General features: G+C 38.2%; 1 protein-coding gene across 3 annotated transcripts; it reads right to left on the bottom strand.

Moving 5' to 3' along the window:
• Positions 1-137: 137 nt before the first annotated feature.
• Positions 138-12,866, bottom strand: LOC122667718 (filament-like plant protein). Of its 3 annotated transcripts, none has more exons than XM_043864110.1 (5): positions 12,698-12,866; positions 11,519-11,681; positions 7,870-8,062; positions 1,272-2,605; positions 138-647 (listed from the first exon to the last, which is right to left on the bottom strand). In XM_043864110.1, exons 2-5 carry the CDS (start codon positions 11,627-11,629, stop codon positions 243-245), a joined length of 2,043 nt encoding a protein of 680 aa, XP_043720045.1. In that variant the 5' UTR covers positions 11,630-11,681; positions 12,698-12,866; the 3' UTR covers positions 138-242. The 3 variants fall into 3 exon arrangements, with proteins under 3 accessions (XP_043720045.1, XP_043720047.1, XP_043720046.1); XM_043864112.1 differs by lacking the exon at positions 12,698-12,866 and adding an exon at positions 12,267-12,618; XM_043864111.1 differs by lacking the exon at positions 12,698-12,866 and adding an exon at positions 11,773-12,164 and having other exon boundaries at positions 11,519-11,683.
• Between the last annotated feature and the right edge of the window lie 14,795 nt (positions 12,867-27,661).

Here is a 27,661-nt window from a genome sequence, read left to right as displayed (position 1 = left end):
CTATGCTATCCTCCCATTCCTTAAGCTATTTCTTCGGGGATTACAATTACCCAAAGAGGTACTAAGTATGTAAAAGTAACTGTCAACCAGATTTCAATTACCCCAAGATGCACTAAGTATGCAAAAATAGCTGTCAATTAACAAACAATTAATTGACAAATTCATTAAATAAAACAACAGTAAACCCTCTCCTTTACAAACTCCAATGACAAGGTATCCTCAATCTGTGTCTTTTCATTTTTTCACTGGTTTTCCACACGGGTACTGCTTTTACTCCGAGAGAACAATTTCCCAAACCCATTTCGGCTTTTCTCAGGGGCGATTGCATTGTTTACTGACGAGGCTGATGAAGATGATCCAGACGATGGTGGAGATTCCCCAACTTTACCGTTCACACAACCAGAGCCATCACCAACTACTTTTGAAGAATCAGCTTCACTTCTGGCTAGATAAGCATCATTTGAATGTAATTTCCATGGCTCTCCACCTCTTGGTATGGGTGATCCTCCTACGCTAAGCTCCAGCGGCTTCTCATAATCAATTAGGAAGTCTTCCAGTGTAGCTAGTGATTTCAACTGCCGTCCAAGAGATGCAATGGTCTTCTGACATTCCGCTAGCTTTCCTGCAGCTACCACCAACTCCTCTTCCTGCATACACCAAATTATAACCATTAAAACAAAGAAACAACAATTGTGGAAGCAAATGTACCTTATACAAAAGAATCATCAATGCTTGATCGAAATAGATGAACTGATGATGGGGAAACCTAAAGTAAATTTGTTTTCCCTTTACCAATCAGTTTCCAGCCTTTCCTTCCAAGCCCTAAACAATCTCAATCTTGGCGTTTTTCGTTCTTTTAGATACGACAATGACCGGAACCTTGTTAGTTCCACCTTATAGGAATGATGATATAATCGATACTATACCAGGATATGGTCACACATATATGATAGGCTAATGATGGGCCACAAATCAGCTCCATACTCAATACAAACTCATAGTAGCCAACCCATAAATCATAGGGAATGGGTGGTTCACCATTCAGTTCAAATCACGAATCAGATGGAACCAGTAGCCTTGTAGTGCCTTACAACTATGGCCAACATTCAGGTTTTCCTTTCTTGTGTGTGCACGTGTTTGTGTGGTAAGAGGCCATTAAGTTTAAGACATGCAAATGCTGGGGGAGAAAACACAAATACCGTTTCATCAGTTAAAGAATTTTGCAAAGATAATAATTTATAAATTAAAACATAACGTCATTAAAGACTGACCTGCTTTATCTTCAACTCGCCATTGGAACTCGGTGTTTGGCATAACTCAGCTTCTTTTCTCTTTCTTGATAGCTCATTCTCCAATTTCCCACATTTAGCTGTGAGTTCTGACAACAATGCATGCTCCTTTTCAAGCTCTGCTTCTAATGAATCTACCTTTGCATACAAAGTGTGAACCTCTGCATCTACACTTACAAGTTGTGTCTCCACTTCTTCTCTCTTTGCAGTGGCAGCTTTGACTTCTATCTCAAAAGCTTTCTTCAATTCATTGGCCAGACCTAGCTGCCTCTGCAGCTCCGCCAACTTCTCCTCAACCACCCTTAGTTGACCCTGTGATGTCTCAAGTTGACTTTGACTCTCGGCCAAAGCTGCATTGAGCCCTTCTTTCTCTGTTTCAATCATCTCTAACTTCTCTTCCAAGTCAGCTGTTCGCTGAATCATTGTCTCAAGCTCGGCTTTTAATGTGCTATCTCCACCACGTAGTTGGTCTGAAACAACTCCGGACTCGAGGCCATAGCCTCTACTCTCCGTTTCTGGCAGGGCTACAAGCCTCTCCATCTCAAGGAAATCATCCATGAGATCAATTTCTGCAGAAGAGGCCACAAGGTTCCTACCAATGGCCTTGTCATTCTTGAACTGATCAAGCCCTGCTATTAGAACCGATGCCCATGAATCTGAACAGCTTGGCTCACACTCATTGAGTTCCAATGTAATCATTTTGCTGGAATCAGCCTGGACTGCAAGTAACCGCTCCCCACCGTCTGACTGGCTATCTGTCAGTGATTCAACGTAAATTGAAGAAGCAGCAATGGACCTGTGATCATTAATAGAGGATGCCTTCCGAGATGTAGCTTTTAGTTTACGGCACTCCGCCTCAAGCTTAGCCACCTTCTTTATGCTTTCCAAATGTTGCTTACTAGCAGTTTCCGCTGCTTGGGTACTTAGGTCCCTTTCCAGAGTCCTAACTTCTAGATCCTCAACTTGAGCAAGAAGCTCCTGCTTGAGGGCAGCATTTTCTTTCACTGCAGCCTCAAGCCTCAGCCGGAGGTCAGGATTTATAGCAGCTTTGGCTTTTGCAGCTTCAACTTGGATCTGGAGCTCAACAAGCTGCCTCTCAAGCTCAAACTTTGCAGATTCCCATTCACGGGTTTTCTTGACAACGGCTTCATGGATCTTCTGCTCTTGCTCTTCTCTGCCCTGACGGAGCTGTCGTACACACTCCTTGAGGGCACCATCAAGGTGGCTTACACGATCCTCAAGGGCTGAGTTCTTCTGTGCAGAAGTTTCTAGTTGTTGCTTTAAAGCTACCACTTCAGTTTCTGCCTTCTCCCAGCCTGGCATTAGAGATTCAAATAGAAGAACCAAATTATCATCATAAAAAAGCTATGGTTAACAGAAACACATGCACATGAGCATGTTTGTATGTGTCAGAAAAGGGAGGGGAGAGAGAGATTCTAATTTGAAAAGTTAGCAATCAAGGTAACTACATGGTTAATTTGAAGTTAATAAAAACAGAACCAGATAGCTGACAGACACTCCTCCCATACAGTGCATCAGTCATATGTTACGCCAAACAAAGAGAAGTATCCATTAAGACTTTCCTTGGTGTTCATCCCTTTTCAAAATACATCACCATACAAGAAGACCAACTGAAAAAGTTATGGTGATAAAAAGTAGGAAAGGATGATAGGGTGTGGGGATGGCAAGGATCAGGTAAGTTTTCTGTAATGACTCAAGTTCCCGGCACCAGCACCGGAAGCCTGTAGTGACATATGATACGGGTTAGGGAAGTTCCTTTGAAGGTTCTATGTCTGGATTGCTTCTTTACAGAAAACATTTATAATCAATAACCTGATTATAAAAGCACAGAGTTGTCACAGGGTTGTATTTGCATGCTCTACTTTGCATTCACTCATGTGTGGCCCATTGGGATCATCATTTCAGTGGTGTCAATATCTGCTGGGAATGAAATGAGTTTCAGGCGGATAGCTAAGAAATTTATGAAATTTTTAATGAATTTATGGAGCAAAAGAAACTACATAGTATTTGGAGGATAAGCACAACAGGTATACAGGGTCTATAGAGCAACCCAGTGCACGAGGCTCCTGCTATTGCAGGGGGTCTGAGAGGGGCCAATGTATGCAGCCTTACCCCTTGCTTCGAAAGAGAGGCCGTTTCCAAATTTTGAACCTGCAACCAACAGGTTGCAATAGCAAAACTTAACCGTTGCACCACTTGCTCACTAGAAGTCTCAATTCAAACCTATTTGGTGGGCCTCAACCTGGACTGAATTCTAAAATTACCAGTAATTCAGAATCATTGGGTATCATTTTTGTATAATCATCCACTTGGATGGTTTGTATAGTTTTGTTGAAAGTTTTCACAAGGGCAAGTTTTAATGGACCTGAAGAAAAGTGACTAAGATGTTTCTTTCTTCAATAGTTCCAATCATGACGAGTCGCAAGACTAGTTTCCCGGTAATGACTACAACACCAGGAAAAGAGCAAAAAAGAGGAGTATCCTGTTTAGACACAAAGAGCATTAACTGCTCATGTTATTAATTCTATAACAGAGAGCGCACCGAAATTTCCGGAACAATCTTCTTCTCATAGGTTCTTTCATTTTGTTTTGTTTAGGCCTTTAGGGTTAGATGAGGATCCCAGCAGCTGCCAAAAGAACAAGGACCCCCCTTCATGAAATCTGGTTTGATCAAGAGCCTGTTATCAACCTCTCAAGTCAAGGATGAGAGAAGAAGAAAGAGGTCAAAAGAGAGCATACCCCATTTTTGCTAGTCACCCTTTTCGAGAGAAGAAATAGAAGAGAGTGAAATTGATGTAAATCGAAGAAGAAAAGAAGAAAGGCCAGCCCAAGTCCCATTGAGCCAGTCCTTGGGTTGAACTTGGACCAAAAATTGGACCAGGTTTTAGGTCCCTAAAGTCGGTCCAAGATTGCTATTTGCATGGAGGGTTCATTTTGGTATATTCCAGCAATATTCTAAGCCACTAAAATCGTGGGCTTCTATTTTGTGGTTTCTTTATCATAAACAACACCACCACCAAACAACAACAAAGCCTTATCCCAACTAAATGGGGTTGGCTATATGGATCCTTGCCCACCAATCAACTCTATTCAAAGTCATACTTGATAAAAGCCCTAAGCTATGCATGTCTTTCTTCACTGCTTCTCCTAGGGCTATTTTAGGCCTGCTCCTGGCTCTTTTAGTTCCTTCGATTTGAATCAAATCACTCCTCCGTACCAGAGCATCCATAGGCCTTCGTTGAATAAGGTCATGCCACCTCAAGCGACTTTCTCATAGCTTATCATGTATAGGAGTTACTCCCAAATCCACTCTAATATGGTCATTTGTTAATTTATCCTTTCTAGTTTTGCCACACATCCTTCTCAACATTTGCATCTCCGCTACACTTGGTTTATTTATATGATGTTTCTTAACTGCCCAACATTCCGCTCCATACATCATAACCGGCCGTATGACTATACTATAGAATTTTACTTTAAGCTTTAAAGCAAAATGTCGATCACAAAACACTCTGGACGCACCTCTCCACTTTATCCATCCTATCTTAATTCTCTGAGGAACATCATCCTCTATATCACCTTTATTTATGATTGAGCTTAGATACCTAAAAGAATCACTTTGCGGAATCTCATTCTCATCAATGTTCACCGTCTTCAATATTCGTCCTAGTGTAACTAAAGTTACACACTATATACTCTGTCTTCGTTCTACTTATCTTAAAGCCTTTTGATTCCAAGGTTGATCTCCAAAACTTCAATTTAGCATTAATTCTTGCTTTTGTCTCATCCACTAAAACAATATCATAAGGAAAAAGCATACACCAAGGAACATCATCTTGAGTGTCTCTAATTAAATCATCCATGATAAGTGCAAACAAACAAGAGCTTAAAGTTGATCCTTGCTGTAATCCAATTGTAATTGGGAATTCACTACCTTGACTCCCTATGGTTCTCACACTGGTCACCACGCCATCATACATATCTTTAATTAGGTCCACATATTTACTTGGAACACTTCTCTTCTCTAATATGTGCCAGATTAGCTCTCTAGGACTCTGTCATACACTTTTTCTAGATCAATAAAGACCATATGGAGATTCTTCTTGCAGACTCTAAATCTTTCCATGAGCTTCCTAAGCAAGTAAATAACTTCTGTCGTGGATCTACCTGGCATAAGACCAAATTGATTCTCCCAAATAGTAGTTTCTCTACCCAGGTGGGTTTCTTTTAATATAACTTCTTAGTTATTGTCTTAAGTCTTTAATTCTCCTAGTTGCTAGTTCTTGTAAGTTCTAGATACATTCTATTTTATTAACTCTTCCTTAGCTATGAAGTGTTTTTAATTTTGTAATGATGTTTCACTTTATAAATAAAGAAGACCCCACATAGGGATCGATTATGGTGATTATTAATACATGAATATGCAATGTTCTGGTTGTGAGAGACAACCAACTGCTGTGAGATACAGTAGATCTGATGGGAATCCGGGTAGGGGATTGGTGAGAGGCCTTTCTCTGCACAGTTGGTGGGAAACCAACATATCCTTCTACCTTTTTTCTTCTTCTCTTTTGTTTTGAACCTGCAGAATCAAGTCGTACCACTTCTCTTGTTGTACGACTTTCTATGATGTATGGGGCAGAATGTTGGGCAGTTAAGAAGTGTCACATTGATAAGCTTTGTGTAGCAGAGATGAAGATGTTAAGATGGATATGTGGAAAAACAAGGAAGGATAAAAGTACGAAATGAACGTATTAGAGCGGACATGGGAGTCACCCCGATCAGTGACAAGCTTCGAGAGAGTCGTTTAAGATGGCATGGTCACATTCAATGGAGGCCTAGGGACGCCCTAGTAAAGAAGAGTGATATGATCCCGATTGATGGAGCTAAAAGAGCTAGGGGCAAGCCTAAAATGACCATAGGAGAAATGGTGAGGAAGGACATGCATAGCCTAGGTCTTGTTCCAAGTATGACTTCGGATAGGGCCTATTAGAGATTTGGAGGGCAAGGATCCATGTTGCAAACCCCATTTAGCCGAGATTCTCCTGTCGTGCTGGGTTGGGCTTCTTCCCTCTTACTATCTTTCATTTGACATTCCCCATTTTACATTTCTCTCTCTTTTTTTTTTTTTTGCTAGAACTCAGTTTTCCTTCTTATGTCCAAGGTACTAAAACTCGGAACTCGGTACCAACTCGGTCCCTTGAAAAACCAAGTCGAGCCGAGATCTTGGCGAGATCTCGCCGAGTTGGTGCATTTTTTTTTTCGACTCGAAACCTCAACTCGATGGGTTTTAGACCTAGTTTGGGTCTGAAACCTGGTATTCAGCCTATTTTAAGCCATTTAAACACAATGGCACTATCAGATTTTGCATAAACAAAGCCCAAATAAGAGTTATGTACTGGTCAAACTCAATTTGATGTGCACAAATGCTGTCAAAATCACTCTAAATGAAAATATTTTCTTAGACATCAAAACAAATGAATATTTTACTGCATTTTTGGTTTTTAGCAATGTTATACCATATTAAGATTTATGGTATTTTTAGATTTGAGAAAAACCCCAGCATTAGAAAGTTGAAAATTGCACCTACCGCCAAAAATCCAATTTTTGTTCTTGAACTGGGGGGTTGACTTATTTTCCTTTTGGAATTCGATTTTTTTACTATTTTTATTGGATTCAAATTGGGGGTATTTGCTTATTTATGAATAATATCTTAAGTAAATGATATTAGGCATAAATAAATGTCTGTCTTAGTTCCTAGCCTAAATAAGTGTCTATACACCAAGGTTTGCATAGATAGGTGTCTGTATACCAAGATTTTCCACCAAGATCTCGAGATCTGACACTCATATAAAGGAGTTTGGGTCGCGTTTCTCAAGATCTCGAGAACTCGGCGAGATCTCGGTTGAGTTGTTGCACTTTTGCAACTCGTATGCCAACTCGTCTCGGTTTCTCAAAAAACCGAGAAACTCACCGAGATCTCGCGAGTTCTCGAACTATGCTTGTGTTTGGATCCATGTAGCCGACCCCATTAAGTTGGGACAAGGCTGAGTTTGTTGTCGTTGTTGTATTACTGTTTGAGGATTATTTTGAAGACTACTGCTCCTGTTTGTTGAAGTTGTTAAGTTGGAATCAAATTCTCTGCTGCAACCATACCTGCAGATGCTCTGTTTTAAAGATTTTTCTATTTTGGCCTTTATTCTTGCCCTGAGATTCTGCCTGTTGGGTTGGAATCTGTTATTTCCTTAGGCATGAATTGATTCCATCAGAAACCTTCAATAATTGGAGATTTTGTAATCTTAATTAAAGATAGATCATAGATTGGCTGAACCAATAGGTAAGATGCATGCACTGGGTCTCACCCCATATCACTACAGATTAGGTGGATCAGCCGATCAGATCCAGATACTTGCATGGAAAGTAAAGTTCATAATGAAGACTTCCCCCAATCCCACCCCCCCACCCCCCCCCCCCCAAAGCACAGAATACAGCTCAATTTTTCGTACACAGAATTACTTAAGAAATACAATGCCTAAGGAGAATGAAGCAAGATGATTACTACCTGAAACAGCCTCCTCTGCAACTTTAGCATGCTGCTTCACCAAGTCCTCTTTGGCACTGATGTTCAAAAGTGCAGCTGATAGCTTCTCTTTCAGACTCTTCACATCATCAGTAACATCTTCACCACTAACCGAGACTTTGGATGTGACCTCTGGTGATTGAGTACGATGATTTGGAGATGCCCTTAATGTGTCCTGGCTCATTGATGACAGGTAAACCATTAGGTTTGCACTAACCAAATCATCATCATGCAAAAGGATAAATTCAATGTTGAGCACAAGTATGAAATGACATCAACAAAAGACAAAAGATTTGGAATGTCAATACAGCATCGTCATCATAGAAAAGACTAATGTAAAAGAAGTGTAGAAAACCAGAAGGAGGGGGAAAGCGAAAGACAAAAACTCCAAAACATAGACTGCTGAACAATTCGATATTGGAGCTCCTCCTAGTATGTCGTTTCCTCAATCATTCTTGTCTTCAATGCAAATTCAAGTTTCCTTGACTCATGAACATTCATGGTTTCATTCAGTGTTTCTCCCTGTCATTCATTTGATTTCACTTGCCATTTCCTGTTTTTATTTTGGACCTGGAGGAACCCAAAAAGGTTGTTCAGGGGCTTCTCATTCATTTGTAACAGTCTATTAATTAATGTAGCAACACAAGCCAGTTTGTTATCAGTGTATTCATATTCAGTTCCTGATTAAGACCCTTTTGTACTCTCCAATCTTGTGATCCAAGTGAGCCAATAAGTCTTTAGTTTTTTCCTTTAGAAATATTATTATTTCATTTTCCTTTCTTAAAGAAAAGTCGAGAGGCTTTTGTTTTTAAGCCCCCTTATATCCTATTCCTCATTAAACTAAATACTTAGTTTGGATTCTCTCAAGTCCTATTTCAAGAGATCGAAGGGATTTTAGTTTTCGAAGACCAAAAGTCCCACCTCCAAAAAGTCCCGACTCAAAACATATACATCCAATGTATTACCAAGATCTCCCCTTCACAAAATTCAATATTTCTTATACATTTTTATGTCTTATTGACGAACATTCACAGAGTAGTAGGAACATGCAGGACCAGACAAGTCATTTTATAATATTATTGCCTGCTTGGGTAAGCTTCTTGGGGGGCTTCAGAAGGCAGCTTCCAGAGGGCCAAAACGTGGCTGCAATGGCGGAATCAGTTTGGAATCTTTACAATCACCCACGCAAGAAACCCAGAATTTTTTTAATTTTTTTTTTGAGGGGGGTGTTGTTTGCTTCTCAGCTTCTCGTTCTTTAGATGGTAGATTGTCCAAACTGACTATCCTGGTTGGATCCTTCTTTTTGCTTCCAAAAAGCTAGCTTCTTGAAGCCTATAAACCAGAAGCCCAGAAGCTTACTTAGTCGTTCACAAAGCAGAGTCAAAATATGCATGACCAGACCAGTCATTGAGCAGTAACCTGATTTTGCGTTACCATCTTACTTCATTGGCATGCTTTCTAACTAAACTTCTCAAGTCAAATCTGTAGTTCCAAATAGACATATGTAATGCACACATAATCATTTTAACTATTTTAACGTGTGGTAACGGATGCTAGATGATGCTGGAAGGAAAGGAATGACCCAAATCTCAAGTTAAAACCAGATTACGGTTCAGTGATCAAAAGATGTTATTTCAAATGCAATTTTTCTAGATTGTAAAAAATAAATAGCAGGCTAGTGAGTCGAGTAAAGAGGGCATTTAAGTTTCCACATATGTCAGTTAATAGTTGATTGAGCAGATTATAGTTTGAAATGTTAACAATACATGATCGTCAAAGAGAAGAATATAAAAATGAGGACGATTAGACTTTTTTATCAAACCGAGAAAGGTTCACTGACACCAAGGCTCAAGCAGCTAGGGCCAGGAAACATGTCCATTATTGAAACTATGTTCCCATACCAGCGAGGTATTTTCAAGATTGTGGTGGTCACAAATTAGATGAATCTAGCACACTACCACACTCTTCTTAGCCAAGCCACTACTGGCTCCACAAGATTTAGCTTAATTTCAGAGGCTGCAATTGGCAAAGAGATCACCACATAAATAACTCAATTAAAGAGTACAATTTTGGTTTGAAGCTGGAAAAGATTTGGCCAAGTCAATCTGACTTTGGTTTGGGCCAGCTGACACATAGATTTGTGCCGCACAAAGAAATGGATGCCAACAATGCACCCCCCCCTCCCACCTCCTTTTGTTTTCTTGTACAGGTGTGTACACAAAGAAGCATTTGGAACATGCTGTTTCAGCTCTTATGGGTATCAGAGCCCAAGATTCAGGCAGCAACATCAGGAAATATCATGTAAGAGGCTTACAAGTTGACAGGTTATCCTTTTCCACCTTCACATATTGATGACCTGACAGGAACACAACTACACAAGTTCCTTAGGATACCAAATGACTGTCATTGTTACATTCAATCCAGGACAAAAATCAGACCAACCCAACTTGTGCCATCTGGTATTTGAAACCATGGAGAGTTTGCAAACTACATCCATCTCCCTGTAACTTGTAGGGTTTGCTATCAACAGTAGAAAGAAGCTTCTTAGATCATGTCAAAGTTACCACTTCATTACAAGAGAAACAAAGAAAAAGGAGGGGGGGGGGAAAAAGACAACCACATCAATGAAACATTTCCAGATTTCTTTTCAAGCAAAAAAGCATTCACATTAAATAAACAATAAGAATCCAGCTAATTCTTCAAGCATAAGCTTCCATTGACTACTAAAGTAATTGATCATGTTTCCACATTGAAAGAAACAAATCATTCATGATTCTGGGAATTCATATTACTTCCAGAAAATATTCTGTTGCACAAAGAAGCTCAGCATTTTGCTTAAACATGAATTTATGACCTTAATTTTATCTGACTTCCATAACCATCCATTAAAAAGATAAGGGTGAATTCACTATAACATAAGTACCATATAAAAATCAAGAATTATAGAGAAACCATAAAATAGCCTGAAATACTTTGTTTTTCTTCTTTTTAGTTTCTTGACTAGTAACATCATTTCAGGTGGATCCCTAGCCCATGCCGCATTGTGAAGAGGCTCAAGGGGTGCAAATCTGTTGGTCTGTATGATATACACAACCAACCAACCAACCCTCCCCCCCCCCCCAAAAAAAAAAAGAAAAAAATTTAAATGTCTATAACAGGCATAACTTTTGGGCCATATGCAAATGGAATGGGTTTCTCAGAGTGATCTTTCAAAAAATACCACTTCTGGGGATTCTTGATTGATGGTAAAAATTGGTCCGCAAAACTAAAGCCTAAATGACTGAATCCCACGTTCACAGAACCTCCGCAACTTTACTTATCTCTTTTGCAAGTTGACTAAAAATATGCACACTCAAAATAGAATAACTGAATGATGAATCATGCAATAGCAGATCACAAATGATTAATTAACAAATAATCAAGGCAATGTCAAGCTCAAAATCAATTTAAAAAAAAAGCAGGGAAGGAGTGGGTTGTCCCAGACCATCGTTATAAATGAGTTGAAAAGAGGAACAAATCATAGTTTATACATTAGTGGAACCCCACTACACTCAAAATCAATAACATATACTCTCTAGCCAGGGAGAAGGGGCAACCAAATCTAAATCCTGTGAAAGGATTAGCCACCAACCTGATCATCCGAGAATCTTTCTGAATGAGAAGATATTGATCCTGAGCTTTCGGTTTCGCCAGGGCTCTTCTCGGAAGACTTTCTTCTCCACAGCCAACTCCGGCGATCCATCTCTCAATTTAATAATGCAATAAAACCCCGCAAGACTTCACAGAAACATCATCTGCAAATGCATTTCCACTATTCCTCAATAAAAGAATCACCTAAACCCAAAACAGAACAAAGCTACAAAACCTCAAATCCTATTCACCAAACGCACTGGAGAATCGAATGATAATAGAGAAAGGAATGTATATACCACCGAACCAAGGTCTAAAAAATAAAAACTAAACCCTAATCCAAGAAATCGCAGTCTCAGTAGTTGAAGAGAAAAAGGGACACTGCTCATCATTCTTCCAGCTTTGCTTCAAATCTACTCCACAAAACCATTCAACCTCCGACAAAAATATATCATTTTCAAACGCTGATGAAAAAGTTTCATATTAAAAAAAAAAAAAACAAAGAGAAAAAGTTAAATAACAATAGACTACAGAACAGAAGGGTTGCTTGTTCCGCTCAAACACCCAATTCTAAAAACAGTAGCATAATTCGTTTTGAACTGTAAAATTATTGACAACCCATTGCTTAAAATGCAAAATGAGAACAACCCATCAAATCGAAACTATCAAATCTCAGAAAAATAAAACGATGAAGAGATAAAGAGAAGAGGGTGATTAGGAAAACAAAGACAACCATAACGAAAGATTACCTCGTCGAAAACTCAGAATTGCGAATACCCACCAGAAAAGAATCCCAGAAGTAACCTATCCCTCAAACACAAAAAGGCCAACTTCCCTAAAATCTAGAAGAAGAAAGATCATAAATTAAAAGATAAAAACAAAATGGTATATACATGGTATGAAAGAGAGCTGACTCAAATCAAAAACCATTGCCTGAGCAACAAATCAAGCCCAAGATCAGAAGGAAACCCAGTAAAATAATCGAAACAATAAGGTAGTTGCAGAAGATTATTTTAAAAAATTCCGCAAGATCTGCAGAATGTCAGTCAAAATGCAGATGAAGGAAGATAGAAAATGATTTTTTTTTTTTAATTATTTTCTGTTGCCTTTGCCTCTGGGGTTGTAATTTTCAAACAATAAGAGGGAAGAGCATGTGAAGGACTGGAGAACAAAGTCTTGCAATTACTTTTTCAGCTTTTGCTTTCTTTTTTCAAATGGTGCTGCTCATATTCCCGCCCGGAGCGATCTCTCATTCTCTTCTCTGCACTATAATTAATTAATTACCAAATTTGTGAAAAAGAAATATAAATACGTTGCACTGTTCCAGAGAAGAACCCTCTCTCTACTCTCTTTCTAGTCTAAGTAGTCTCTCTCTAGTCTTTCCTCTCCTCTATGTGTCTCAGCTTTTCTGCTGTTGTCTGTTTGCTCTATGATAGTTAATGCAGTTAGAGAGAGAGAAAGCAGAAAATCTATTATTTGATTTTCCCACTATACTGTTATCTACCCTCCATTATCAGTTATAATTACACAATTGTACAGACCCTTGTGAATCTCATGTCGGAAATGGGTCATCTATGATCTATGGGTTTATCACCTACAATTCTTACACCCATCAATTCCCTACCTTCCCTCACATGAGAGTGAAATGATCACTTGCCCACTACCTTACGAAGTGTGTCCAGATAGTGGATAAGTGGTCATTTCAGCTCCTATATGAGGGATTGTAGGAAAATTGAAGGATGTCATAATTGTAGGGGATAAAAAATCGATCTATGGCTAAAATTGAACCAATCGTAAGGGAAGGATAAGGAGGAGAAAGGAATCTGAGGGTACTTTTGTAAATAAATCCATAATTAATCATACGATGCTAAATAAGGGAGGATCACGAGGATTGATCATGCTTGTTTCAATACAACTGTTATCGGTGGGCAATATGATGGGGGATCGTCTCCAGGGAGCCCAGCGCCGAGGTGCTGCCAAGGGCATCCAGCAGTTGAGCTGTGTCGCACATATCTCAACGCACTCTTAGAGATATGTGCGACACAGCCCAATGATTGGCAGCATCCTGAGCGTGCTAGGCTCCTAAAGACGAGTTAAATTCGGCAATACGATGGGACTCAGTTATGAATAATCTTGTGACTATTTATAGGGAGATCATAGTTTGGAATTTGACACATGATATAATTGAAGGGCAAGAATTCTCCAGGGGAGCGTGGCCCCTGCGCTCATAGAAGCATTAGCTAGGAAACATTTATATATAATTCAATCAAAGGTAAAAGGCTGCGCACACCAACGTTGTGGTCTATCTCTTTCCCACTGCACGTGGCTAAATATACATACTTATTGTACTTGAATGACTCATGTAGTCATGTGTGACTCTCTTGAGCTTTGGATTTTCAAAGCAATACTATTTTTTTTTGTAATAATTTTCAAAGCAATATTTAATCATGTAACAAATGAGTTGGGATCAGCTACTCACATGGGGAGTAGTGGAGATAGATCCCAACTCTTCATGAGCTGTGAAAATCACGTCCCATGGAGGGTTCAAATTTGTCCCCACAATCCCCAAGTGGGGAGCAGATCTGGACTCGTAACAAACACCTATAAAGCTGAAACTTGATATGTGAACAAAGGACCAAGATGCTCTACTTTATTGACCATGTAGTACTTCTTGACAATCAGAGTTGGTGTGTAGAAGAAATTCCTACCATAGGCATATAGGAATTAGGAAGTAGACTTCTTAATTTTGCAAGGGAAATTTTTTCAGTCTCCTAATTTCATCTATATCCGTTATCCCCAAAAAAAAAAAAAAAAAATCATCTATTTGTCTCTTGATAAAATAAGAGCAACACTTTTCAAAACGATCCACCTTGATAGCTTTGATCACCTTGATAACCTTATCAAAGCGGCCTAAATATAAATCACATAACACATTGAATTGACCCAAATTTTGTGCACAAATAAATGGATCCAAGATTCAAAATTTTAATTTGAGCTTGTTAACTGGTAAAATAGAGTTTTAAAAATTGAGGACTAAGAAGAGATAGCATCAGTTAAGTTCCACAAAAAAGTGTCTTCCCCCTTGCTTCACGTGTGAGAATGAGTTAGTAGGGTAGTTTTGAATGTGCCTTTTGTCTTTTCATGAAATGACCACAATGTCCCCACTATATTAAGTTTTTTTTCATCCACCTTTAAGGATTCACCCACCAATCTGCCCCTCAATGGTTACCTTCTCTCTTATTTGTTGAAACTTTGAAATGTCCATAGAGAATGAATTCCTCCATCACCATATCTTAGGCACTGTTTGATTGCGAGGAAAGGAAAGTGAAATTTTCAAATCTAATAAAGAGAGTTATCTAATCATTATCCCTAAAGCCTTCATGATTATGTCATTAATTCCAAATCATTTCATATTTGGTTATTAAATTTATTTTTCTTTGCATCTAAATCCCTTGGATTTGAAAAATAAAATAAAAATTACATCTAAAAGTATCATTATTATACATGATAGGAAATTTAAGTAGTTATATATTCATGTTGGATAATGATTACAAAAATTTCTATTTTAAGTTTGAAAAGTTTCACTTCTCTTTCCTTTAGTTTTCCCTGCAACCAAAAATCCATCTTTGGTGGAATTACAATTTTCAATTTAAAAAATCCTTCTTTGGAACTCAGAATTGGAGTATTGGACTTGAATTGTAACATAATTATGATAATTGACTCCTGGAATTGGAGGAAACATGTACATAGTGTCTGCCATTTGTAACCTATAATTGAGAATTAGAATCATATCCATACATATACCAATATAGCCTAAACCCCCAAATAAGATAAAATTTCAACTACCTATATCATGTGCATTAATTTCTTCTTTCCCTTTATGTAGTTATAAACAAATTAATACGCAATCACATATTATAATAGGAAATGGGGACCAGTGCTACGTGCATCAAATATAAGCATTAGATGGCTATGAAATACACAGTTAGCTCATTTCATTATGTAGTTAGGAAGTATATCTAAGAATTGAAGAACTAATAATACCCACATGGATATCAATTAAAATGCTATATGAGGATGGAGAGATGCATTTCATGACCTTGAAACAGCTTCACATCAAGGTTATGAGTCACCAAAGCATCAAAATTATCTTGATGTGCAGGTAGATGGCTAATAGCATTGCAGAAGTACATAATTAGATCATCTCATTATACAGTTGGGAGTGGATCTAGAATTGAAGGGATAATTTTGGTTAAGTGCCATTGAAGGATAATTCAATTCTTTTAATATTCTAAGGGAGAAGGGGAGGAAATTTTGATCTACTGGGGGATATAGAAAACTGTTATTGGTGAAGTTTAATCTTAGTTTTAATCTAGAAAGTACTTTTGATTCTTCAACGGGCTGTTTCGCCTTCGTAATGCATAAAAATGGCAAAAAAGTGCAAATTATTTGCCCTATGCTGGTCGAGATCTTCGATTTTATATATTATTTGCCTGGATTGGTTTGTATCTTGGACTAGAACAAATGGGCTTTTGGAGGCAGTATTATACTTTCATTGGTAAGGGTTTTCTCTATATTGTAACGCATGAAAACATTATATATAGTGGTTATCTCTTTGAGAGATGGTGTGTGAGGGTTTATAATTTTTTCATTGAAATAGTGGATCTGGACTATCGCTCAGTTGTGGATGTAGCATACCTTCTTGGGGATGAACCACGTAAAATCATTGTCTTGTATATTTGCTTTCTCTTTGTTTTCTTTTGCAAATTGCCAATCTATTGTGTTGTTATATCTTAACAAAAAAAAGTATTTCTTAGAAGAGTTTGGGCAAATTAACTTGTAGTTTAAGGGATGCAGTGATGCATGTGAATATGCTTGAAGATTTTGGCATATAATTTGACAAAAGCCTATGGACCAAATTTCCCTTCAACCACAGCCAAGTGAAATAAAAAGGCCTTTGGGTAGTGTCCATAAGAAATAAGGGAACAATAGAGGTATTATTGATCAATCGTAAATATTGACAGTCACTGACATTTGTACGATTCTTTCCTGTGCACGGTGGGAAAAAAAACCTTTCCTCAAAATTTGTAGAGTGATAAGTTTTTGTCATGTGAAATGTTGATATTGCCTAATCGACCATTGAATAGATAGAACAACCTTTCTATAGTTTACTTGTCAAAGTCTATGATATGATCCAAGAAATATATGGTCCACCAGCTAATGTGTTTTTTGCCTAATATTCTTAACCATCAAATCAATTCTAATCTTGGATGGGAAGACAACCATCTAGGTTAGCAAATTTTCAATTTAGATGGCTAAACTCAATCATATTATCATGTAATGAGTATTTTTCCTTATCATCCAAAAATTTCACCAAATAGACTTAGTTGATTTATACAACAAATGCGATATTTTAGGGTTAGAACTTTCCATATAAATCAATGGTGATTTGCAATATCTCCACAAAGCTTAAATAGCAACCAATAGACCCCACAAAATTTTTTTTGGGAAGAGAGGGAAAACCCTCATTTACAAACAACGATGGGATAGGGCTATCACATCAAACATTAAAAAGTGGATAGGAAAGGGTTAAGACTTAAGAAACAAAAGTACAAAAAATTGATGATTACACCAAACCCTGTGAAGGCACCTACAAGCCTACAACCGGGATGCATTGCCTTATATATATTTATTGGGGAGGAGTTTTGTGTCCGGTAGCGTGGCTCCGCCAGCACTCTCATGAATCTATCAATCTATTTTTCTCCTTTCCATATAAAATAATTATCCATTGTTTTGAGGAGAGATTGACACATGGGAATGCTGGCATAGACCACAGTTCCTAATAGAATTTTTTTTTTTCCATTTTACTTAATGAAATGATATTTATGCAAAATGGAACACCATAGAGAAGCAGTCTTCTTTAATAAGAACGATTCACCATCGAATGATATTTGAAATATCAACAAAGAGCCTTCAAGCATTACATGAGAGAAAACCCCTTTGAGATGAAATACAAATAAAGTTATGGGGTGCTGTTCTCTGGGCCGCAACGCAGGCTGCACCCAAGCACATGGGGGTGGACACAATGACCACCCTGCCCCCTACACAGGTTGTCCATATGCATGGCATAGCCTACGCTGCGGCACAGAAAACATTCTCCCTAAAGTTATAATGTGCGTGTTGTGGTCAAGTGCCTAGTGCACTTGATAGCTAGTGGTGCGTAAAGGCCCATTGCTATCAGGAGGTCTTGAGTTCAAATCTCCTGGTTCACATCCTACATCTCCCCTTACTTATCAAAATATATATATATATATATATATATATATATAATGTGCGTGCTGGTTGACAAAGTAAATTTGTAATTATAAATTGGGAGAGTGTTCTCTGGGGGAGCGTAGGGGCCATGTGTGTGCGGCAACCAATGAGAGCGTGTGCACTGGCATCTTGGGGGTGAAAATTCTGCCTTATATGGTGGGGTGAAGCGGTCATTCGCCCCTCGACTATGTCTGGGTGTGGCCTGTGCCACTCGACCCACCCCCACCCCACAAAGAACATTTTCCCTCATAAAATTTTGTTTGTATTATTTTTTAGGGGAAAAGGACACTTTTCGGGAGTGTAGCCCTTGCACCTCGACACAAGATGAGGCAAATGACCACCTTGCCCCCATGAAAGGTAAAAATTTCACCCTTGTTGATGCCTCCACACATGCTCCCATTAGCCCATGCTAGTGTAGACAGAGACATGACCTTCATTAACCCCCTAAAATAAATAAGAAAAAAAGAACGCTACCAACTCGTGTGGCTCCTGTACTCAAACCCAAGAACGTATAAAAGTATCATCACAACCCTCATGAGATAAAAGAAAAAGGGGAGCAGTTTTCTGTATGGGAGTGTGGCTTACGTTAGCACTCCCATGTGTCTATCTCTCTCCTCCTTAAAGCAAGGGGGCAAAGGTGTCTTTTCATATAGGGAGGAGAGAGATAGACTCATGAGAATGCTGGCGTAGATCACACTCCTGACAGAGAACTTTTTCCCAAAACAAAAAAATGACATCTTTGTTGATACCCTGAATGCCCTTTCATTGGTGGCCACCACAGTGGCACTATACGAAAGCGATCTACCCAATAAATAATGTTGTACTTAGAGTAGGACAATTCTCATTGTCAAATCCTAAGGATTCACGGCGGAAATTTTGGCGACTTTCATGGTTGATGAATTACACAATAAAAATGTCTCACATAGATTGTGTCAGATAACACTGAACTGGAAGGTTTTTGAAAAGTTGTAGGGAGTTATGATTGATTCTGCTGTAACTCTGCAACTCTGCAACCACAACATTTCTAATATCAAAGTGGATTGAGTCTTTAGGGACCTTTTTTTTTTTTTTTTTTTTTGTTTCAAAGCCTATAGGGATGTATAGTCAAGCTATGAATTGGATTAGGGGTTACTGAGTATATTTACAAGAACAAAATTATCAAATCCTATGATTTTATTTTTTTGGGTAAAATCAAATCCTATGCATTCACGTGAAGTGAATTGGAGTGGTTTATTTTTCATTGTTTTTTTTGGGTATAAGAGTGGTTTATTTACATTGAATTTACATTGGATTTGTGCTGAAAATTATATATTTTTAAGTAAAGGAAAAAGAACGCTACGACTACACGCTAGCACACTAGGGTTGACACAATTGATTGGAAACTTCTGAGTAACAGCCAAACATAAGACATCAAATTTTGATCAACAACTTGGAGGTATGGCTGAGTGGTTTAAGGCATTGGTTTGCTAAGCCGACTATATAAATGAAGATTGTATCATGGGTTTGAATCCCATATCCTCCGGCATGGAATGGGCGGACAAAATTAAGTGAACACACTTGACTGAATGAGGACCAGCCAAGAATTAAACGTCTATTGGTTCTTTAGCAAGTTCCTCCACTGCTTGGTAAGGTAGGGCACTATTCAATGAAAAAAAAACACACGTTAGAAAAGTGGTTTAGATAGCTTAACTGGTTAGAGCAAATGATTGAAAATCCTTGTGTCAGTGATTCGAATGAATCGAATCTACTTCTAAATGGGCGAAGGGTGCTCTTCAGGTAACCCGGAACAAACCGAAATTCAAAAGTCAAGTGAAATTAATTTGGAGGAGCAGATTTGTCCGCGAAGCAACAAGATGGATCTTAGATATCTTTTTTTTATAAATGTGATTTGAAGGGGCGGATATGTGGGGCAAGGAACAAGAGTGATCTTCTCTTCTCACTCCTTTTGTTCAATAATTCCGGGTTTCTTCCATGAGGTCTCCATCATCAATTTGATTGTTTCAAAAACTTTAAATAATAATGTTTGGTGTTTGGTATTGTACCCCACAACACTATCGTTTAAATGTCAAAAAAGACAGATAGATGTAAATGTACTACCAAACACGACCTAATCACTCAAGGCGGCTTCAATCCCTCTTCACGGGTTTCATTTATCATTTTGAAGCATTCATTCTGCTTTCTTCAACGAATAAAACATTACTGAAAGGAATCATATATGATTCAGGAAACTATTACATGTTAAGTTTGTGGCCACCGGTTTCTAAAACGGCCCACACAGGAAGGGCATCTTCGTGGGGTCCACATTTTGCCATATATCTAATGAAGGTGCCAACAACACAGCTTGTAAAGGTCTGGTTAGGCCTTGGAATCAAATCCCTCCTTAGCTACTGGGGTGGTGGGGGTAGGGTTTTAGTGCCTAGCTTCGACATTGATATTGTTTATGAAACATTTTCACAATGTAGCAAAAATTCTGCGTGATTTTTTTCTAAAAACTTGGAAGGTTTCATTAGAAAGAGTTTGGGATTGAATCGTTTAATCTTTTTCAGTCCCTGATTGGTTTGAGAACTTTCTTAGACCAGCTCAACCGTAGGGTGATCGTAGACCAGGATTTTCTTCGTATATTTTTTGTTCCTATAAAAAAAAAAATTATTATGCTTTAGATGATAGAAAAACAGCAAAGACAAAATGGGGCTTAATCAAGTCAAACAGCGAGCTCATCATATATATCATAAATATTACGTATCAACTGTATTGGCTGATTTGATGTGTCAAATCACTTTGTATCTAATTTAGCAATATAATTAATACTTAATGGAAGATAAAAGTATCATTACATTGAGAAGGGACAATTATATCTTCATTATTCTATTATACTTATTTTTTTCATAAATGAGTAATATGTATTGTTTAGATAAATGTATAATATTTATTTCCCGAACTTAATATTTTAGGGAAAAACTCATTCTCATAGCCTTGGTTTGGTAAGCTTATCAATGTCTTTGATAAGCTTATCAAGACATTGATGTGGCTGTTCTGACGGTTAGATATGCAGGATCTTGATTTTGTCCGATTCAAATTGACCGATCCATATCCAGTATCTAAGGTTATGGCTGATTAGGGTCGATTCCAACTGATTTCAGCCTATGCATAATGAAATTGGATCAAATATATTGAATAAAATATAGGGAGAGAGTTTTCTGTTTAGGAGTGTGATTCCTGCGTCAGCATGGGACCAATAATAACACACATGGAAGCATCAACTTCAGCAGAATTTCATGAAAGCAGGGTGGTCATTTCTCAAGAGTGCATATCGGGTCCTCGTACGAGGTTCATAGTGGATCCCATTTGGGTGGAGATCGGGTCCCAAGGACCGACAAAATCATGATCCAAACTCATTTCATAGGAGACTGAATCTAGGCGTAGGAGCTACACTCACATACAGAGTCCTTTTTCTCTAAAATATTTTGCTCAACTTTTTTTCACCTCCATCTTATAAGTGTGAACATCTTGTATGAAATTGAAGAAGGAATATAGCATTATCAGTTTATTCATTTATTTATTACTCCAAGAATTCCCAAACCCCAAGTTAATTTACTATATTAATGATTAAAAATGATTATTCATATATAATAGACCTTATTTCCAGTGCATGATCGCATCACAAGCAACAAATCAATCTGAACAGCTCACTTCGGGAACTTCGAGAGAATCCATTTTGGCGGGTGAAATCCAAGTATTACGAATCCATATTTAATAGACATTGAGGCCACGTTGATAAAGCTCCCAATATCATTTTTCCAGTTTTTTATTCTATTCGGGATCAGAAATATGGAATAAACCGATTGGTATCCATAAATCACTTTTCTGTGCCCAATAAACGAATCGGGTCCCCAAGTCACCCCAAAATGAATTTTACGAAATACCTCAAATCATGTTTCTCACCTTTTTTTTTTAGTAAAGCAAATTATGTTTCTCACTCCCAAGATCATTTTAGGATAACATTTTTTTCGAAACCAGATGCATTACCTAAGTCCTTTTTGACATGTTACCCCTTGCGACTAAAACAAGAGAAGAGAACGAAGCACGCCTTTCCTCTCGTCTGCAAGTCTCTATCTATTTTAAGATTTGTGAATTTTTATGGAGAAAGTTTTCATATGCGGCCGTGTAACTATGCACGACCGTGTCTCCTCTCACAAAGGGTTTGAAAAGTCATAAACTCCCATTCATTAATTAATGCTTTGAAATTCCCACTCTCTCACATACACGCAGTCGTGTATGAAAATTTTCCCATTTTTATTTTTAAATTTTTGTTTAAAATTAAAACTTGGGGATCTTAAGTCTAATATTTGTTATTTTATTGACTAAAAGAAATAAGCAATGGCAAAAAAAAATGGAGCCTGGGTCGGGTGAGTCTGAAGGAGTGAATCCATGAATTTGTGGGTTTTTAGAAAGATTTAAAGGTGATTGAAATCTGGTTTCCTACTATCTCACTCTTGTAATTTAGTGTGTTTTGTCAATTTAGTTTTGGTGTCTTATTAGGGTTTTGATTGTTTTGTTGTGTGGTTCTGTGGGTTTAGAGCACTGGTTTTGCGAGAGAGATATATATTGATTCTATAAGGTCTCATTAGGGCATAAGGTGGGGCATGTAGTGAAATGGAAATGTGTTATACTCAACGGACAAAAGAAGGAAATAATGTTGCCAGATCATCTGATGCGACTAGTGTGGTAGAGGATACTTTTTGATGACATATAATTCTTTTCATCTGATCTTTGTAATCTTGCTTTGGTTGGAGGAGCTTTTCTTGGATATTCTGCTGTCATGGATGTAGCCACCTTACCTTGCCTCTAACCACATAAATCCCTTGATTGATGGGTGTGGATGATGTTGAGAGGGTATCGCGCAAAGGGTGGGGAGCATCATCGTCTTCTTCCGATAGATAAGTTAAAACATTAATGACCTTAGGATGGTGGTTGATCCTTCATCGTATGGTGAAGGAAATTTTCCCTCTTTGTTCCATGGGAGAAGTTTTCCATGACGCTAGAGTGAGGAACTCTTTTAAAGTCTCTCTCTCTCTCTCTCTCTACCCACAACTATCGAAACCAATCCGACATGTCTCATTGGTACACTATTCCCACTCTGGTGTCATGGGAAACCCTTCCCGTTGTTATATGGTCAAAGTATATTGTCTCTATTTTTTCTCTGACAAACAAGAGCTGGAAATCTATCCCATATTTGCCAAATTCTTCATACCTGCCCAAGGGTCAGTTCAATTCGGGTTTTTGATTTGATTTCGGATTGGTTTAGGATGAAATATGTACAAACTGAAACCAAATAACTCTCATTACCTCAAAATTGAAACCAAACTGAATCGGTTCAAATTTATTCAGTTTCTTTTCAGTTTCATTTGATTCATACATGATCTCAATAATTCGGCTTAAATGGAAATAATCTGCTGAAATAAATAAAATTAGAAAGAAAGTCAAATCGATATCTTTCAACTCTTTTTGCACAGCTCAACAAAGAAACTCAAAATAGATAATTTTATACAACTCAACAAAGACACATTATTATAGGGTTAAGTATTGTTTAAGTTTGGTTTTTGGGCGCAATATGCACAATGAGAACCATATCTTTAATGTCTGCTTAGTATAAATCAAGGTTTTTCATTTTGCCCACTAACTAGGTTTATAAATTTGAATTAGGTAGGGAATTGATATTCATATATATTTATCTGATTCTAATTTGCATTGTCCTGAAACCCTGACCCCGCAGTACATTAGGATCCTCATAGATCCCACAGTAGCGGGAGCCTCGTGCACTGAATATGCCTTTTTTTATTTGCATTGTCTAGAAACCGGTCATACTAATTCAGAATCAGCCGAACCTAACCGGACTCTACAAGCAAAGAATTGGGGTTAATTGACATTATTGGTAGATTCTTAGTCCAGTCAGCTGATTCTACCAATTTCAATCCGATTTTTAAAACCCTTTCTTCTAAAGATATATGTAAGAGCTTTATTAGTTTCTTCCTCACAAGATTGAAAATCTGGAATTTAATGAAAGTAATAAATATTGCAGATTAACCTTATGAACTTGGGTGATTGTCTTATCCATCAACCAATTGTGAATCTTAAAATTCAAATATATTTTTATGGGCAAGAGATCATTGCTTAGTTGTGTAGGCCTTGCACCAACGTGGGGACCAATGAGAATGCGCACAGGGGCATCAACCCAACCATACCCACAGTCTCGCTCTAATTATTCCTACAAGGTGTGGGATCCAAATATGGTAAAAAAAAAAAATAAAAATAAAAAATTAAACGGTTCTAAAGTACAGAATTCCCTTTTGGGCCTGTTAGGCTGATAATGGGCCCGACAACATTAGGTTTATCATAAAACAAAGAAGGAGAGAGAAGGTAAGAACAACCAGGATTTCCATAACAAATGGGAATATGGGATATTCTTCTTCTGAAAAGGCGCAAAGCTCTAACCTTTCGATGCCTGATCGATCAAATAAGACAAAAATAATAATTATTTAAACTGATTATATTGTATGGTATGAGAATTTTTAATTATAATGTGTAATATCATTTTTACCCTCTATAATATAAAGAAGACCACTCCGCCATATGAATTGATACACCATATTTTATCCACCCAGTTCTAGGGTGACACATGGAAGCTTGAGACCCAAAAAATACGTACCATAACCGGTATAGACACGTCAACAGAGACAGTTAAAGAGAATTCAGAAGGTGTTATGAATGGTAACCGTAATCCACGTAAAGAAAGATTCCTAATTGCTGAAAAATAGGAGAAGACCATTCCTGCAGGGAGGATCCTAAGCCGAGAATGATTCAATCACATGACAAGGATGGAAAGCAACGTAGCATATCTTTGTAAAGGGGATTGGGGGTATAAAACTTGTATAAATAGAGGGCATTGAGCCCCATGTAAGGAGGAGGTGATCGAACAATTGAGAAATCAAGAAAAGCTTCAAGAAAGTTCTTTGTTTCCATTACTAGTTCTTGTGTTGTAGAGAAGGAAACCTCATAGTTGAATGGTATCTTTCTTTGTGCAACATGAATAAAAGACATCTTCAATACGGTGACAATCTGAGTAAAATCACAAATTACTGAAGGCTATTTTGGATGTCAAGAAAAGAAAAAAAAAATCAAATTTTTTTTGAGATAGTCATTTTCTAAATAATTTTTGAAAATCCATTTATATCCTTAACTTAAAAAACTTTTGAAAAGGACAATTAAAAGGTGTCAAATTCATTTTGACACTCCCTTATCTATGTAGGGAAAAGGATTGGGGTGCCCACCCTGTGTCTATTTTTTCCCCCTCCCCATATTAAAGGACCACCCAGCACTTCCCATCCACCCTTCCCATTGGGTAAGGCTGCCCGCTTACTTAAAGCAGGCAGTGTGCCCAACGGCCCCAACCCTCTCTCTATACTGCGCTAACGTAGCAATCAAATTACTGTGCAACCGCACCACGCAAACAGCAAGAAAAGCGCTAACGCCTCAACTATAAAGGGGCATGCTAACACGCCCAGCTACTCCTCCAGTTGTTGAACAACGATGGTTCGTGTATTCTATTTTGTTTTATAGCTTTGGCTCGCACAATCATTTGTCTTCTTTTACTAAGGGTTTCTTTCCCTGGTGTTACTGGTCAAGCTGAAGGCAAGCGGATGGCATACACTCTTTTTGAGCTTTTTTCAGCCTTTTCTTTCGCTTGACTAGTGACACCAGGACGTTCTTTCCCGAATCTTTACTTTCGTTCAACCTTAAAGTCACCAAAAGTATTCCCTTCTGAAAGTCATAGCAGGTAGAGAGGTCTGGACTCCCCCTCGCCTGGGAACTGCCTTACTCTTTCTGGGATCATGGCCTTTCTTACTCTACAGAACCAACAAAAAAACCAAAACTCAACAGGGGCGCCAACGGTAAATCAACTCGACCACGGGAGAGAGTGGTCTACGATTAGCAGCAAGAAAAGGGTCATAGATCACTAACGCGCAACGGTGCTCTAGGATCAGCTTACTAATAATTGGGCACAGGTTACGAACGTTTGCCTTATGAAAGAGTTCGCCAAAAGCCAAACTGAGCCCTTACAGTTGCACTCCTGTGACATTGGCTATCTTCCTTCTTCAGTTGTATTCCATCCAGGGACACATGATCACTTTGGAAACATCCAGGGGGAGGATAGAAGGAAGTTACCCATCTAGTAACGTCGGGGAAGTTGACTATTCGCGCCTCGACTTAGCACAAGAAAACCAAAACTCAACAGGGCACCAATGGTAAATCAACTCAACCAACGGGAGAGAGTGGTCTACAATTAGCAGGTCTATTACTTTTCTAATGGGATTTTCTTATTGACACCCATCATTGTCATACTTTTTACTAGGGTTGCAACAGGGTCGGGTTGGGCCAGGCTTTATAGAACCCTAGCCCAACCCTAAGTCCCCTTAGCTGGGCCCAAGCCCGACCCGACCCTGACTCAGGGCCAGAAAAATCCAACCTTGACCCGTCCTCAGGGTCGGGCCGGGTGGACCCTAATTGGCCCTGATCATGGGGAGGGGGAAAGAAATGCATGGGTTGGGAAGAACTTATTAATTTTACATAAAATAATAATATAATAAATTATATTATAACACTTATTGTCTTCATATATAGTATATTATATAAAAAAATGTGGGTGAAATTTAAAGTTCATAATATATAAATTATATCAATATATATTTTATAGTATAACTTAAATCAGGGTCGGGCCGGGCCAGGCCAAGCTTAGCTCGAGGCCTCAACCCTAACCTGACCCGACCCTAACTCAGGGCCAGAAGTTTCCAATCTTGACCCGCCCTCAGAGCCAAATATCTCAACCCAGAACCTGTTCGGGCTCAGGGCGGGTTCGGGCAGGTAGGGCCAAACTTGCACCCCTACTTTTTACCACCAAAATATAATATATAATTTTTTAAACAAGGATAATAGTATCATTTCATATGTATACTCTGAAAAATATGTTTAAATGAAATCTTTTGATAATGGCATAATATATATCACTTTTTAATTATATTTTAAAATTTTTTTATGTTTATATTTTAATGAACTTTTGATAATAAAACAAAAAAACAATCAAAAGTGTCAAGTTCTAAATTCTCCAATAGAGATTTTATTCTGAGTTCTAAACTTTCACAACACACCTTATACCTTTGGATAAGAACCACAATCAGAGCCTGAATTTCCTTTATTCAACGCCATGATTTTTCCGTCATTGATTATTTGTTTAAATGAATTTTTATGTTGACCCATCTCCACTTGTCTTTAAACCAAACTTATTTTGAAAATCCAATTGAAAAAAGTATTCCAAATCTACTCAGCAGCTCAGAATTCAAATCACAAATCATTTGATAAGATTTCACCCGGACACCACAAGTGTCCAGCCAAAATCACCCAAAAAAATAAATATTATTATTAGGTTAAGGCATGAATCCTGACCCACCCTTTCTGCAATCGGTCGAAACGGTTGAATCGCCGGCTCAAATTGAAATAGGTCGTGAACCCACTTCTCTTGGATTGATCCAACTCCTCGACAGGCTATGAAAAGCTGTTTATCCTTGTGGGGAGGCATAATCTCTCTCTCTCCTACCACATCGTCCTGAACTACCTAATCCCTATCTGCCACTAAAAGGGATTTCCGTTAAGAAATCCCTACAAATCTCCATTTTTTTTTTGGTAAACTCCCTACAAATCTCTTGAAATGGCACTTGGTATGTGAGGGCTTTCAGGCTTTCAGGAGCCACTCCATCATTACAGACCGGACCAGCAG

The sequence above is a fragment of the Telopea speciosissima genome, chromosome 7, assembly GCF_018873765.1.
Source record: "Telopea speciosissima isolate NSW1024214 ecotype Mountain lineage chromosome 7, Tspe_v1, whole genome shotgun sequence".
NCBI lineage: Eukaryota > Viridiplantae > Streptophyta > Magnoliopsida > Proteales > Proteaceae > Telopea > Telopea speciosissima.
Note: the sequence above shows the minus strand (reverse complement) of the source record. Positions and strands in the feature narration are given on the sequence as shown.

Coding starts and splice junctions, on each gene's coding strand:
- LOC122667718 (XM_043864110.1), bottom strand. CDS start 11,629: ATGGATCGCCGGAGTTGGCTGTGGAGAAGAAAGTCTTCCGAGAAGAGC. Junction 2,606..7,869: donor TGCAGAGGAGGCTGTTTCAG/GTAGTAATCATC, acceptor CTCTAATGCCAG/GCTGGGAGAAGGCAGAAACT. Junction 648..1,271: donor GCGAGTTGAAGATAAAGCAG/GTCAGTCTTTAA, acceptor TGGTGTATGCAG/GAAGAGGAGTTGGTGGTAGC.